Here is a 14,887-nt window from a genome sequence, read left to right on the forward strand (position 1 = left end):
GAGAGGAATCATCAGGAGCAGAGAGTAAACACGAGCCTTTTTGGTCTTTATTTGGTCACTTTGCTGAGCTTTTAACAGCTAAACTTCACTGACTGCGCTCCATCTGCAGTGGGGCCAACAAATGCAGTCACTGGGACTGAACTGTTATGAGGACATGTGATGTATTGAGTAAGACCCTCCATTTGCTGGTCTTCTACAGCTGTCCACCCCTATGTTTTGTCCCCTTTGTTGGTCTTTAGGGAAAGGTCATCCACGGCCATACGTCAAGTGTTCAGCTTTACACCCTCTTTCCACAGTTTGACCCCACAGCCGGGTGTCCCACATTTACTTCTCTGTTGGCTAACCACAAACCAGTCCTGACATTTTTTTTGTTCTTTTTGGTTTCAGTTTTTTCCCCCCCTGTCATTTCCTTTCAGTCACTTCTTATTCTCAAATAGTACATGAAGTTCAGTTTAAATCATTCTTCGTGTCCTCCTCTCCCTAAAGACAACTGTTAACAACCATCTGGTTCAGTGTTGCGGGGTAGCCAGCTAACCCCATGCAAGAGCAACTTCCTGAGATGTCAGAGGGCCTTGTGTTTTTGCATTCATTGGGGATAGGGAGGGAGAGTGTCTCCATGTGTGTGTGTGGAGGGGAGGGTATCCTCTGAGTCCACACTGACCCCTTTTTCTTTTCTGAGGCCCGAAGATGTTTTCTCTTAGGGATTGATATGACTCCCACGCAAAGGAAGAGTGCATTTCCCCTCAGCAAAAAAAAGCAGGACTTAAAAATTCCTGATATCCTAACTACAAAGTATGTTTATATGAATGAACACCACTGAATGCACATATGACCACTTGTAGTGCCTTCTCAATCTCAGCCAATCAGAAAACATAAGCGAGGGAAAAGGGAGCTTGAATGTACTTCTTTGAATTTTTTTTTTTGCATCATTAACTTACTTGCCTTTGGGAAATTTATAATTCCCTTAAATCTGAAGGTTCAGGAACTAAAATAACCACAACACCAGTAATCGTCAACTTGAAACCGAAGCCAACTAAAGCAGATGGTTTCTTCTTCTCTTCCCATCACTATCCTCTTACAATACACATGTACTTCTAAATAGGTGAATTAATCTTGGCATCGATTTGTTATAAAAGTGGCGGATACACTGGAGATTGAATTGTGCAAGATATTTTACCGTAATGCTGTTGACTTGAGAGAGTCCTGTCACTTAGCATCGTTACCTCCCTTTAATCATGTATACGTTTTCAGGTAATGTAATTATGAGACTCTGGACAGAGCATAATTGAATCGCAGGTAGTGAGTGAGAGGAAGAGAAAGCGGCAAGACCATTTCTGTTGTCTGCAGAAAGGTATAAAGCATTATGATTTAATTTTGTAGATGGCGGCTCACTTTGTTGGAGGAAACCATTAGAGGGATATCAGGGAAGTTTGGTTTACTTTCGTGAGGACTCGTTATTGCCTTAAAAGGGGGGGGCTAAGTTTCATCCAAACATGCAAATAAGACCTCAAATGTAAATTTGTGCAACTGACTTTTTCTTTTCTTGTCTGGGTTTAGTGAGTAAGATTGTACATTCGATCTCATCTTGTTTGGTTAATGTCTCTCAAATGTTTACACTATATTGTCTGCTTTGACTGTGGTGTTGTGGCCCGTTGCAATTTGTACCCATTTTCTTAATAAATAATTATGATTTTGCCAACCATCAAAGAAAAGGTTTACATTATATACATCAGTCTACGAATATAATCTAAGAATATTTATGCTAACACAAACATACGACAGCCCTTTAGCAGAGGTGGGACCAAGTCATTGTTTTGCAAGTCTCAAGTAAGTCTCAAGTCTTTATCCTCAAGTCTCAAGTCAAGTCTCAAGTAATGTCAGGCAAGTCCGAGTCGAGTCTCAAGTCACTGGTGTAAAAGTCCGAGTCAAGTCACAAGTCTGAAACTTTGAATTTCAAGTCCTTTCGAGTCTTTAAAAAAAAAAGAAGAAAAAAGCATGTTGCAGTTATGCTAAATGTAAATATTAGACCATGTAATTTTAAAATCTGTGTTTTTCTCAACACATGACAAAATAGTGAACTTAGAAAATATACACAAATTGTGAAATTGCACCTCTTTAAAATGCAGCTCAATTAAACCTAGCTCCAAGAATAATTTTCACCGACAGTTCTGAGATAAGCTGCATGTTATTCTTGGATGCGGTTGTAGGACCAGCTTTAAAATCGCATGACAAAAATATCATACACATTAAAAAAAACTGTATCACCAACGGAGCCTGGACAACATTTGCTAGTTAGATGAAGTCAGCTATCTCATCTTAGCATATTTATATGCATATTTATAATCATACGGTTCTTGGAGTGAGTGCATACACTCATGAAGTTTAGTAACTTCAGGTCACTGCAACAAGCCCAGGTACAGTTTACCGACGGATGGGTACAGGACCTTGAAATGCACCGTGTAGAACGAAAGACCATCGTACGTATCATAAGTTTACCAGTCTCACAAATCGTCGTCATAAATACATAATCGTACTGGGCAATTAGTGATACAAAAAACCTGTTTTATCCTGTGAATAAAAGTATATGTTTTTGTCAATGTACCATAATAACAGAAGCGAAACGCAATATTGTGTCAGGACAATTCACTATTTATGCACAATAAACAAAGGAGCATAGCGCGACAATTTCTGTTCAGCGCCAGACTTGCTTGTAACCTATATCACCAATTATGTTAAGAAAAATGACGTATTAACTACTAAAAAACACTGACCTTCGTGTAAATGCTTGGAGCAGACTAACCTGTGAGCTGGAGTGTTCTGGGACGTTATATTTGGTCTTTGAATGGCTGCGATCCAGTCGCCTCTTTGTTACTTCGGAAACATGAACAATTTCTCTTCAACGACGTAATCCGATAACAACCGATCTCTTTACCCGTCGGCTTCCCGTGGCTGTCATGCGACCGGCTATTGCAGTTAATAATACAACAGCTTCTTGACATTTTTGTGTTTCTTTTTATCGCTGTATAACTGATTTTAATTGAAAGCCTGCGTGCGCTAGTACCGCTTGCCACGAGTTCCCAGAATCCTTTGCGGTTCTACCCGTGAATGACGTCACATTTTCAATCTCTATATAATATGCATGTTAAATTTTATATTTGGGGTGAAATATCAAGTCTTTTCAAGTAAACCGGTTCAAGTCCAATTCAAGTCCCAAGTCATTGGTGTAAAAGTCCAAGTCAAGTCACAAGTCTTAGAACATTTTTTCAAGTCAAGTCTAAAGTCATAAAATTAATGACTCGAGTCTGACTCGAGTCCAAGTCATGTGACTCGAGTCCACACCTCTGCCCTTTAGTCGTATCGGATGACGATATAAAAACGTCTATCGTTTCATTCATTGACTGTAGAAAACATGGTTTCATTTTAGGCTATCGTTTGTTTCGTGGTGTCGCAAAATTTTACGGCAATATTTTTTTTCATCGTTTTGATGGTCACTGTAGTGGCTATATTAATTTCTTAAAGTTCTCTCTTTCTCTTATATTTAATATAACCACACTACCGACGGACAAGTGCCTGTTTTTATGGGTTGTCTTAGCAACAACGACGGTAAAACCATCGCATGTCCGCTTGTTTATTTTCCACATAAACCTTTCACAATAAAGCTCAAGATCCTGTTGAGACTTTTCAAAATAAACGGAATCACGTGAAAAAGTATGCAGAGTGTTTACAGATGAAAAGCAAAAAAGAGCCGTCAGGTGCTAAAAAATCAACCTTAGACTCAAACGTTAGAACAGGCTTTTCCCCGCAGCACGCGGTGTAATAAATACTCACAAAGAAAACGGCGGCCGTTACAACTTATGTCTAAAAATGTATAGTATCGTGCATCGGTTAAAACACTCGACTCCAGCTACACGACGCCCAGCTGGAAACACTTCACGCAAGTCGAGCTGCCCGAGATTCACAGAATTTACAGAAAATATTAAATTTTTTGTGATTTATATCGTTATCGGGACGATAGATGTTTTATATCGGGATATAAGATTTTGGTCATATCACACAGCCCTACCCTTTAGTTCATGTGTCATTTTAAAGATTTTTAAAGGAAAAGTGCAAGATTTGGAGCTCAGCAAACATTATTTACCAGGATAGAGAGTGTTGATGTTCTAATGTAACCCCTACATCAGAAAACAAATGTGCATTCGCCAAAACGTTGACCCATTCCTTTGAGTCCTCAGTCATACAGGCCTAGAAACCGATCAGCAACCACCGGCTGCTAATGAAAAATGTGTATTCCCCGAATGGTTGGCTAATGGTAGCTGGAGGTTGATGGTGTTGCAGGAAAAGCCTCCTTGTGATTGCTTTGGTTGTTAGCAGGTTGCCTGTAGTTTTCAAGGAATCTGCTCATGCGAACTAGTCATTGAGCCTTAGTGGAACTTGAAAAAGTATGACACAATCCAAAACCTGAGACGTTCGCCTTCACAGTAAAACTTACACATTTTACCGCTACAGCTAACCTATTTCAAAAGGTGCAAGGGAAACGGTGTTTGTGATTTCACAGTTTTGTTACCACGCTATGAGATTGAATGCAAAGCGGTCGCAGCAAGGCCTTTGGTGCAGCACATGTACATCTTCACCTAGCAACTGCTAGCGGCCTCCAGCAACACACACACGTTTTTCTTTGACAGCTTTAAGCTGACAGGTGAGTCATAAAAACTAGCACCAGTATAGTTTTTATAGAGACAGGAATTAGTTATAAAAGCCCAAAATGTTTTTCTTTGTTTTCACTAGGCAGAAAACATGTTTATTTGTGCTTTAAAGGTGGGCATTTTAATGCTTGGACCTGTGAAATGGACTCATTTCTGAAGCCAGCCTCAAGAGGCCGAGGGAGGAATTGCAGTTTTTGGCACTTTTGACTTGACTTCATTTTTCAATGCTGGATGTTGCAGCTCATATTTATGCTTTACAGACATTCAGTCTCAATTCTCTCCAGCCCAATTTCCAGGATTACTAGTTTGCCTACTCGAACATTGACTTGAAATCTCAAGAGGAGCGCATTTGACTAATTTAGTAGAGCACCTGTCGTAAAAACAAAAACCAAAAAAACAGAAGTCTTTTCTAAATCTGTCATCAAAAAATGTTGAAAAAATATAAAAGATGTTGTTCTTTATTAGGCAAATAACAAACCAAAGTCACCTATATTTGAGCTGGCACACAGGACTTCTCTGAGAAGTAAAAAATGAACAGAACATTCAACTGCAAATATACGTTTTCTCTTCAGGAATCCATTACTTGTGTGGTGTATTTTCAGCTTTTTTGCAAAACAGTAAAATTAAAGATTCATGCATAACAACAATAATTGCACTTTAGCATAGCATTTTGATTAAAGACGGCTTGCACACACTGATTTATTACAGCAACACAGCAAACAAGAGCAACCAGAGAGCACAACTTCCCCTGAAGGGCAAGGGCCATAGCCTACTAAAACTCTGGTGTTTTATGATGTTTTTATTACAACATGCTGACATCAGCCTTTTGTATACAACACGCTGATGACTGAGCTTTGACCATGACCTTAAAGTATTACATATTAAAATTGTGTATTTTATTATCTTTATCCATATGATTGAAGCAGGATTGGCAGAATTTTTTTGGCTTCCAGAAGCTGAAAAAATTAGAGATTTTAAGATATATTCATGTTGTGTGTGCTAAGCTGCGAACAAACAGACAGACAGACAACCGATTAACCCCCTTTGGGGGAAGAAGGACTTTGGTCATTACCAATACTGTTTATTTATTGTTGTTTTGTATGTGTGTATGTATGAATGGTGAACCAAAGACAATTTTCCATTGATCGGGTTAATAAAGTTATTCTATTCTGTATTCTCTTTGTAAATGTTTATTAAAGACATAATGAGATAATTATCTCAAATACTAAACAATGGTTTCTTTTTTATGTAGTGGTGCAGATGCCATAGCCTCCAGAAACAGATATGTGCCCGCACACCTTCGACTTCCAGCACTAGTTCCCAAGTAAACATCAAAACATGCGACTGGACGTTTCTGCAAGTTTAGATGACTCGTGATCGGGTTTATCAGGTCCTTTGTCATTCTCTGACTGGGTGCTGATCAACGGAGCTCAATCCAGCTTGTGCCGCTTAGAGTGTTGCACACTTGCATATATGCTAGTGCACACACCCGCACACTTATGCCGTACCACTCCCTGCACCTACCTCCTGGACGTTTTGTGACGACAGTACAGCTGGAATGAGTGAAGCAATCTGCAATTAGTCTTTGTCACAGTATCAGTTACATCATAAGAAACCCCACCCTTAACCTTGCATTATAGCAGGCTGCAGACAGTAGGTTACATTTCAGAATCAACGGTTTATGGACTAAAAAAGCAACTAAACAGGTTCCTGTCATTTCCAGTCTGCATGTTCATTTCCTCACTAGCAACAGTTTGTCTCTTTCAGAGCGAAGGTAGCTTACCACGTCTGCAAACTTTTATTGTAAATGTGATTCAACATGAGTCATTTTTACTTGGAGAAGGTTCCCAGGTTAAACTCTAACACAAATTATTCCCAGCACAATTATAGAGCACTCTTTCAGATTTTAACAATTATGTCCCACAGCTTGACCTCATTTGTTTTTTCTTTTGTTGCTCCTGGAAGTCCATTTATGGTCATAGAATATCAGATCATTTACCACCTGCAAGAGAGTTGTGAAATCACCAAGTGGACAAGGAGAACCTTTACTGTGGCTGTGTGCCTGCTTGCTCGGCCAATTGGCTGTTTGCTTTACTTCCTTGTTTGGCACTCAAGGTCTGATCTTCCCTTGGAGGAGATTTGTTGAACCATCAGCCTCACCTGTCTTTTTCCACCTTTACTGCTCATAACTCAAAAAGGGAGCAGGCTGCTTATATATAACTGGGAGATATGCATGTATATATACTCTAAGTGATTGTCTCTGTTTGCAAAATAGCATTCACGATGTTCAGATCAGGTTTATTAATATTCACAGCTGCAAAAACCCGACAACCTTTTGTTTATTACAGTTTGGTTTTCACAATCTGAGTAATAATTAGAGGGCTAATTACAACTCACGTGGCTCTTCTAATTAAAACTGTAGGCTTGCTTTTGCTCATCTGCCTCTGTTACTCTGGTGTTGGGCTGCTGGACTGCAGGGTTCATGTCAGGGAGAACCCTCAGGGACCAGCTAATGAGGAGGAAGAAGAGGGAGGGCGGTTGACAGCTGTTTGTGCCTAATTCTCACTGATTAGCTTCCTTTTGCGCTTAGTGTGTATGAACCCAGCACAACATCATAAGTAAAACACACAGTGCGATTGAAAAACGCAGTTTTATCCTTTGATACCAGTTGAGAAACCCTGTTCTTTTCCCTCAGTGATGTGAATCACATGTGTCTTGGTTAGCACAACTGCATGAGCTGTTATGTGTTGTGAGGTGTGTCTGAGAAATCGGACCAAGTTGTTTGGCTTTCTTTTGTCAAGAGCAGGCATGTTTGGGAATGTGCTTTAGGGATTACGCCAGCACCGCAATTTCTAATAATCACGAGGAGGAATATTTTGTTTTTCAGTGAACCCATCATTTAAATCTCTATCAATTACTTGCTTATTATGCGTGCATACACTCTGTATGTGTGTGTGCGTGTGCGTGTGCGTGTGTGTGTGTGTGTGTGTGTGTGTGTGTGTGTGTGTGTGTGTTAAAAAGCTGTTGCGGTGATTAACTGATGGCTCTCTCTTCATTGCCAGTCAGAACCTGTTTGACCAGCTTGGGGCCTAAACATGCATAAGAGAAGATGAGCTGTTCTAAATAAAATCCATTCATTCATTAAAACAAAAAAAAAGAGCCTCCCTGTTTGTTGCACTACCTTCCTTATTCACTCATTGTATTACGTAACATTAAATAGGCGAATTTATCAGCCCATAGTTGTTCTCTGGGAGCTGAAAACTCAGAGAGCATTCATTTATCAACATTGTTTAAGCACTAAATTGTCATTTCGTCATGTCATGAATCCTGCGATTGAGTCAAATATGGTTAAACTAGAAATTAGACTTTTAATTTTGAGATGTAGACATGTGAATCTCCTCTCCAAAAAAACACAAACTACAACTGTCATGGAATTTGTGACACACCAGAACTTTTCTGGAGAATACCACAATGGGTTGGACTTACTGGTCACAGGGATTGTTTTAACCAGCCTTCATACAAGTGGAAAGATTGAGACCTTTGCCAGCATAAAAACACGCAGCTGACTTTGACTCGCGGGCCAGAACTTAACTCGTCACTGAGATTTGATTTTGTTGCAGATGCAGCCCAGATCTTCTGTTATTTTCACATGAAAGCATGCCAAGTTATGACTGCACAGACTAAATTCTCCAACAGAGATACACACACACACACACACACACACACACACACACACACACACACAGAAAGTCATAAACGGAGCCAGCATGTTGCATAAGCAGGGAATGTTTCTGTTTCTGACTGATTGCACTGTGGGCCTTGGTTTAAATACTTTGGTGACTCTCCACTGCAATTCCACATGATTTACAATCTGAATCTTTTAACATTTAAATGAAACAATGATGAATTCTCCTTTCTTGCAGTGTGCCAAGGTGTAACCAATCGTTTAAACCTTTTGGGAACTAAAGAGGACCACTACAGGAACATGGTGAAGACCTACAGCAACTGCACCGTAGTCTTGGAGAACCTGGAGATCACACACATGGAGGATCACCGTGACCTGTCCTTCCTCCGGGTAAAAGCCGCACTTTGTTAGGAGTTGAGGATAAGCATGTATATAGCAGATTAGAGAAAGAGTGCGATTAAAAGTTGTCCAAGCCCCTTATACTGGATGTGTGTAGCCTCTTGCATCGCTTCAGTTCAGATAATTAAAATCAGTGGAGAGTGAATAGGTATGATGATTCGGTGTATTTATAATGCTGTGGATGGAGCTTTGCTTAAGGTTGTATAGGGGTTTGCACACTGGGCACACACACTCTCATGAAGGGTTGCACACACAAAGACAGAAAAGCATACAGTCAGCAGATATTATTCAGAGGTTTTAAGGCTTTATTTCCACTGATATTAAGAGGAAGTGTCTTAAATGATGTCACTTTTAGAGTCCTATTTTTTCATCCTTACTTTTCTCTCTCATCACTTTGGACCTGCCCAGCGTCCACAGTTCAGATTAGCCCATCTCTATTGTGGCTCTGTGTATTACCTATTGAGCAACATACTGTACATACTGTGCTAACCATTCTACTGGTGGGCTGTCTGTAGCCCTAGAGGTAGACCTGAGGCAATATAGTTTGGCTGAAAGTTTTATGATTCAGTGCCATCGACACATGTTTTTGGCTTGTGAGCACATCTGTCTATTTCTTATGTATTTGATATGTGAAGAGCGCGTCGAAGGAATCCTTTACATGAAATATCTCAAGAAAGATGTCAAAAATAAAGGTCACCCTGACTTCATGAAACACATTATTTTGCCATAACTTAAGCATTCATATGCTATTGATGACCGCTTTTCACCAGAATAGTACAGAATAGAATTAAAGGGATGACATATAAAGTGAAACTTGACTGGTTAGCAAATACAAACAACTGTGAGTCTTATTCTAGTTGGACAGAAAACCCGATTTGATTTATAAGATTTAGAGTTGACATTGTGGAGTTAACCATACATCTCATAGCTTTTATTTATATTTTCTTATTTTTAGCATCCATCACATACACTGTATGAACAAAAGTATTTGGGCCACACCTCTTAATCTTTGAACCCAAGTGTTTTCAGTCCCATTGCAACAGGCGTGTAAAATCGAACGCCTACCAATGCAGTCTGCATTTACAAACATTTGTGAAAGAATGGGGAAAGAAAAGACTGAATTTGACTTTGGTGCTATTTTAGGATCCCACTGTTGCATCAAGTCAGTTTGTGAAATTTATTCCACCATCAACTCTATGTGCTGTTATTGGAAAGTGAAACTCAGCCTGAAAGTGGCAAGTTACCAGTCACCAGTACCTGAGGAGCACGGTGTGCAAAAGTCACCAACACTCTGCCAGAGGAGGTTTAAACATCCTCTGGTATTAACATCAGCACAAAACCTGTGTGCTGGGAGCTTCATGGTATTTTTCAATGTCTAAGCAGCTCATTTAGGTGATATGTGTAGGTGTCCCTGTGCTTCTGAACATTAATTTACACACCTCTATCAGACAAACTGAATGTGACTCTAGCACAATAAAAATAGGATTAATCTTCGTCTACCAGTGTTATGGACCACCAGTTTCACAGTTTTCTCTTAAAATATTAATGTAAATGTATATAAATGCAGGTCGTTCAGAAAATACAAAAGTTTTTGTTTTTTTAATTCAAAAATGAAGTTTGTCTTTTTTTCGTTCCAGTCAATCAAAGAAGTTGGTGGCTACGTCCTGATCGCCCTCAATACAGTATCCAGGATTCCTCTGGAGAACCTGCGCATCATTCGAGGCCATTCTCTCTATGATGGAAGTTTTGCTCTTTCTGTGATTTCCAATTATAACAAATCTACAAATAAGGGCACCGATCAGATTCTTCTGACCAGCCTGACAGGTAGGTTAACCCCTAAATATAATCATGTTTTATATGACACTCAGTATTATTACAAACTATGTAAATATTCCAACGTGTGCATGTTTGCGTAGTAGTTCATATGAAGTTTTCTTTTTGCAGAAATTCTTAAAGGAGGAGTAAAATTTTTGACCAACCAGCTTTGCAATGTGGAAACAATCCAGTGGTCTGATATTGTTAATGTTGGAAACATCAGCATTGATCCAACTCCTAGCAAAAACAAAAATTGTAAGTATTACTTTACACCAGAAGACAGAGATATAATTTGTTGTGAGTTAAAAGGTTTTTAATTTGGTGCTTCGCAATGTTTCTTTTTCAACAGGTGGAAAATGTGACTCAGGCTGTTTCAATGGCTCATGTTGGGCACCTGGTCCTAAAAACTGTCAGACTTGTAAGCACTGTTTTATTAATTGTTAGCTTATTTACTGCAAACAAGAGCAAGGTAAAACAAATCTGTGTGCACAATCCTCCAATTTTTCATAATTTGAACATGTTTAAAGTACTGTAATGCACGGTGATGATAGGGCATCAGAATCAAAAGAAGAACAAATTCATTCCTGGGCTTGGACACTCCACTCAACTTCTGCTGCTCTCATCTCCAGTGACAAAGCTGAACTGTGCCCAGCAGTGCTCCAAGAGGTGCAAAGGACCTTCACCGAGTGACTGTTGCAATGAGCATTGTGCCGCGGGGTGCACGGGACCCAGAGCTGAAGACTGTCTGGTGAGACAAAGGCACTTTTAATGTTACTGTGTGATATCATACAAACATGTGACCAAGGCCTGTGTTCACCAGCTAATGTTTTAGTTATGCCTTGCTAATATAGGTCGGATCCCCTTTTGTCTTAAATGACCTTAATTATTCATGCCATTGATTTTACAAGGTACTAGAAACTTTCTTCAGAGATTTTGGTTCATGCTGACATGATAGCATCACACACATTTTGCGACACAAAATCTTCTTTTGTCCAATTTTGGTGAACCTTGTTTGAATTGTACCCTAATTTTCCTGTTTTTAGCTAATAGGAGCAGCCATTAGTGCCACGTGATTGGTTGATTAGATATTTGCATTAACAAGAAATGGAACAGGTGTACCTGGTGAGTGTAAGACTCCCAGTCAAACAGAAACCAACACAAAGACACCAAAACTAATAAAAAACTGTTCCTAAGTGCAACACTACACTACGTAATTCTGCTACTCTGTAGGTTCCTGAAGAAGACCTTCCAACAGAATAAAGCTCTCACTCTCAGACATCTGTTTTTATCATCCGAAGTTTGTTATTGGTTTCAGTAGAGATGAGATGTGGAGCGTCTGATTAGATCTTGCACTTGGCAGTGCCTTGAATAACAGCGTCTGTTCTGCCTCTCTGTGCAGCTATGAGTATTAAGCCAAGGCTGTGATAAAGGAATGCAGTGTTATCATTAGTGCGGGGCTCTGTTTTGGTCCCAGTGTGCTAGATGACGCTTGTTTGTGCTGCAGGCCTGTCGGGACTTCCAGGATGATGGGGTGTGTAAGGACTCCTGCCCAGGCCTTCATCGTTACGACCCCAACCTGCACCAGCTGGTTCCTAATCCGCATGGAAAGTACAGCTTCGGGGCCACCTGTGTCAAAAGCTGCCCACGTAAGGCCGGCTTTAACCAGATAAATTTTTAGGTTTTTTTTATTTTAGGTTTTTTTTGCCAATTTCAGTTAAACTTTTAATCCTGCTAGACAGATATATTACATTAGCCTACATTGATGCGTGCATTGTAGCTATGTCTCGACAGTCAAGATAAATAAAAGTAAAATAATGGGTCCCAATCGGCAGTATGAAGCTCATCATGCATGATTACACTTTTGTTCCATATTGCGGCATGCTGACTTGCAGAACAGTTGCCCAGGTTGTCCTTCAGGGTGGTTAGACATTCAGTCGTGACAGTTTGTCCAAGTTTAATTTTAAACTGTATAAACAAGAAAAGCAAATGATTGAGAGTGTGTTAATGCAACAACTGCGTTTTATCATTTTAACTTGCACAGGTGTGTCCCTGTATTTCTGTGTTTATATTCTGTCATCATTATGCATTAGAATAGAGAATAGAATAGAATAATCCTTTTATTGTCCTACAAGGGGAAATTTGGTTGTAACAGCAGCAAGAAAAAAACACATATACAAACAAACAGGACACAGGAAACAGAACAGAAACATACACCTTTTTTTTACATATTTACATCAAGGACAATAGTTACCAAAAGCAGAGTACTGTACAGTTATTAAAATTAAATATGTATGTAAACAAACATGTTCAAATGTGTTTGTTGGGAGCGGTTTTGATTGTACAATCTGACAGCTGCAGGGCGGAAACGCTCCTTCATGCATCTAGGATGCAGCAGTCTGTCACTGAAGGAGCTCTGCAGTTCAGCAACATTGCTAGTTAAGCTGCTGTATAACTAATAAAAGATTATTTGCTACAAAAAAGCTTTTTCCCCCCAGATATTTTAATATGATTTTAAGATGATTTAAGATCCATCTAGTGCACATGAATATGAGATTATCAGCAGCAGCAGCAGCTTATATTTTGCATATTCTTCCAGGTAATTATATTATTTCTGATTACGGCGCATGTGTGCGGACGTGCAACGATAACACATATGAGGTGGAGGTAGGAGGAATCAGGAAGTGCGCCAAGTGTGACGGGCTGTGTCCAAAAGGTAAGAAGATAAGCTGTTACTGTGCAATCTGGACAAATATTTCTCACCGTGTACAAAAAACAAACTGTTTGTAGCTACGCTAAGAACAATTTCTTATTATGTTGTTTTCACAGAGGTTAAGCTGTAAAATGTAAATACGACAGAATGCAGTAATTTGTAAATAATTTAACCCTTTTTAATTGAAAAGAGTGAAGGAAAACAAATGTTTCATTGTTTTTAACTTGATGCAAACGTCTTCAAAAAGTTGGGACGGGAGCATGTTTACCACACTGTACGTTCTAATGGAAATGTATATAACTCCTGCCAAGTTGAATCTTTATAATGAATGCACATTAGACACATGCACTAAATGCACATATGATTTCGATTTCAAAGACATGTCACTCATCCTTAAGCTATTTCTGTTTGGTTTTATATTCAGAGGAACACAGATACAACTGAACAACATTTTTATTAAACTCAGTCATTTTAAGGCATTTTAAACAACTGAGATGATTTTTTTTTAAGCAAATGGTATTGTTTTGGTGAAAACTCATAGGCCAGATTTTATGCACCGACTTGTTAAAATGTATGTAACTCCTGAATCTTTATGATGAATGAATGCATATTAGACACATGCTCTAAATGCACATAAGATTTCGATTTCAAAGACATGTCATGCATCCTACGTATATTCAGAGGAATTTTAAACAACTGAGATGAATAAAAAAGCAAATATTATTGATTTGGTGAAAATTTATAGGCTATATTTTATGCACTGACTCACTTCATTAGGTGTGGCTTATGTTCAAGATGACCTGCTGAGGTGAGCATCAGAATGGGCAAGATTTTAGTGACTTTGATTGCACCAGACGGGTTGCTCTGAGTATTTCAGAAACTGCTGATCCACAGAGAAAATACCCAGTTAGCTGCAGATCTCTATGCAATTAATGCTGCCGCTGACCATGTCTTCCCCTTGACCACAGTGTTCCCATCTTCTGATGGTTGCTTCTAGCGAGATAATATTTCACATCACAAAACTGAAATTATCTGAAATTGGATTCTTGAACATTTTGAGTTCGCTGTACTGAAATGACAAATCGGGAATAACTGTGTGATGCTATCACATTAATATGGACCAAAATCTATGAGAAACTATTATTAAACTATTATGATTATTTTTTATTGTTATTAACTACCGTAGTATTTTTTTAAATGTTTTTTTTAGTGTGTAATGGACTTGGAACAGGAGACTTGGTTCACACTCTGTCTATCAATGCCACAAACATCGGCTCCTTTGAAAACTGCACCAAAATCAATGGAAACATCGACATCATCCACACATCAATTAATGGGTAAGTCTGGGCTATGACTAGCATTGCTGCCTTTGTGCTCGATCACCTTTATCAGCAGTCAGTACGGTGTATTTTCTCATTTTCAGGGATCAATACACCAAAACACCAAAGATGGATCCTGCCCAGCTTAATGTGTTTAAGACAGTTAAAGAAATTACTGGTAAGACTGCGTAAGGGCTGAGTCATGCATCTAAATGCGTGCATCTAAACAGTTTTAAGGTTAACAAACCTTGTTGCT

General features: G+C 39.1%; 1 protein-coding gene across 1 annotated transcript in view; it reads left to right on the forward strand.

Annotated features, from left to right (window-relative positions):
- Positions 1–14,887, forward strand: part of egfra (epidermal growth factor receptor a (erythroblastic leukemia viral (v-erb-b) oncogene homolog, avian)) — a 46,545-nt gene that overhangs the window by 13,832 nt on the left and 17,826 nt on the right. The window contains exons 2-10 of the mRNA XM_082513713.1: positions 8,627–8,778; positions 10,425–10,611; positions 10,732–10,857; positions 10,952–11,020; positions 11,232–11,350; positions 12,107–12,248; positions 13,199–13,315; positions 14,523–14,649; positions 14,736–14,809. Of these exons, the coding sequence (XP_082369839.1) occupies positions 8,627–8,778; positions 10,425–10,611; positions 10,732–10,857; positions 10,952–11,020; positions 11,232–11,350; positions 12,107–12,248; positions 13,199–13,315; positions 14,523–14,649; positions 14,736–14,809 (1,113 nt within the window). The remainder of the gene's footprint in view (positions 1–8,626; positions 8,779–10,424; positions 10,612–10,731; positions 10,858–10,951; positions 11,021–11,231; positions 11,351–12,106; positions 12,249–13,198; positions 13,316–14,522; positions 14,650–14,735; positions 14,810–14,887) is intronic.

This window comes from Aulonocara stuartgranti (genome assembly GCF_965226115.1).
Source record: "Aulonocara stuartgranti genome assembly, chromosome: 18".
In the NCBI taxonomy this organism is placed as follows: domain Eukaryota; kingdom Metazoa; phylum Chordata; class Actinopteri; order Cichliformes; family Cichlidae; genus Aulonocara; species Aulonocara stuartgranti.